Source organism: Penaeus monodon, chromosome 33 (assembly GCF_015228065.2).
Source record: "Penaeus monodon isolate SGIC_2016 chromosome 33, NSTDA_Pmon_1, whole genome shotgun sequence".
In the NCBI taxonomy this organism is placed as follows: Eukaryota; Metazoa; Arthropoda; class Malacostraca; order Decapoda; family Penaeidae; genus Penaeus; species Penaeus monodon.
In genome coordinates this window covers 10,376,629-10,377,580 of record NC_051418.1, presented here as the reverse complement: position 1 = coordinate 10,377,580, position 952 = coordinate 10,376,629, and the positions used below count along the sequence as shown (strand labels likewise).

At 35.9% G+C, this 952-nt stretch overlaps 1 protein-coding gene across 1 annotated transcript in view; it reads left to right on the top strand.

Moving 5' to 3' along the window:
- The window catches only part of LOC119593997 (CCAAT/enhancer-binding protein zeta-like), a gene marked incomplete in the record, with an annotated part of 18,001 nt that overhangs the window by 7,905 nt on the left and 9,144 nt on the right, over positions 1 to 952 (top strand). Inside the window, 2 exon segments of the mRNA XM_037943024.1 lie at positions 3 to 236; positions 478 to 634. Of these exon segments, the coding sequence (XP_037798952.1) occupies positions 3 to 236; positions 478 to 634 (391 nt within the window).

The window sequence follows — 952 nt, the reverse complement described above, 5'->3', positions numbered from 1 at the left end:
AGGGGAATCAAGAGATGAAAGGCCAGAAATTCAATAAGGAAAATTCTGGGAACCTAGCAGCACCCCCAACACAGACAAACCCAAACCAGGCTGGAGTAAAGTCATCTTGGGTTCATCTCCCAACAAAAGGAAAGGATGTCAAAGGCACTTACCGGACCTCATATGACCCCACCCATAGAAATCCCATGTACTGTGGCTCTGAGTTTAGTCCTGTATGGGAACTCCATACCCTAAAGGTCTGCTTTTATGCTATGTGATTAATTATTTTATCATGAGCTAAAGAATAAAAAACTTGCAAATGAACTAGTATATTTTGGTAATCCAGAATAATGCTTGTTAGAATTCAAATAAATGAAATATCTCTTTATCAGGTGAAAATATCTTAATAATTATATACCAGATACTTATCTGTCATTCCATTGCACTATTTAAGAAAAAAATACCAAGGATATTAATGAAACAATATTTTATCCACAGAAACACTTCCACCCAACTGTGCTATTATTTGCAAACCGTATCCTAGCAAATGAATCACTAAATTATGCTGGAGATCCTTTGCAAGATTTTACACAGATGAGATTCCTAAACAAGTTTGTCTTCAGGAATCCCAAAAAGCTTGAGAACCAGAAAGACAGTAAGTTCTATGCAATTAACTATTTTGAGGGTGGGGGGTGGGGCAATTAGCTTGAGTTTAAGTTTAGTATTTCAGTGTCTTGTGTCTCTATGTAAAAAAGTGCCCAAACTAGTTGCATTGATATATGAATTGGTATTTGATTATTAAAGTGAACTGTCAATTACAATTGGCACTAAAACCATTGTTGCACATATAAGGTAAAAAAAATATAATTATTTATTTAGATATAAAACCATGGCTTGTATTCAGGGACACTTGTGACACCGGATCGGCATCTTGCTCATGTCAGACAGCTCAGGGTAATTGACTGATGGGCAT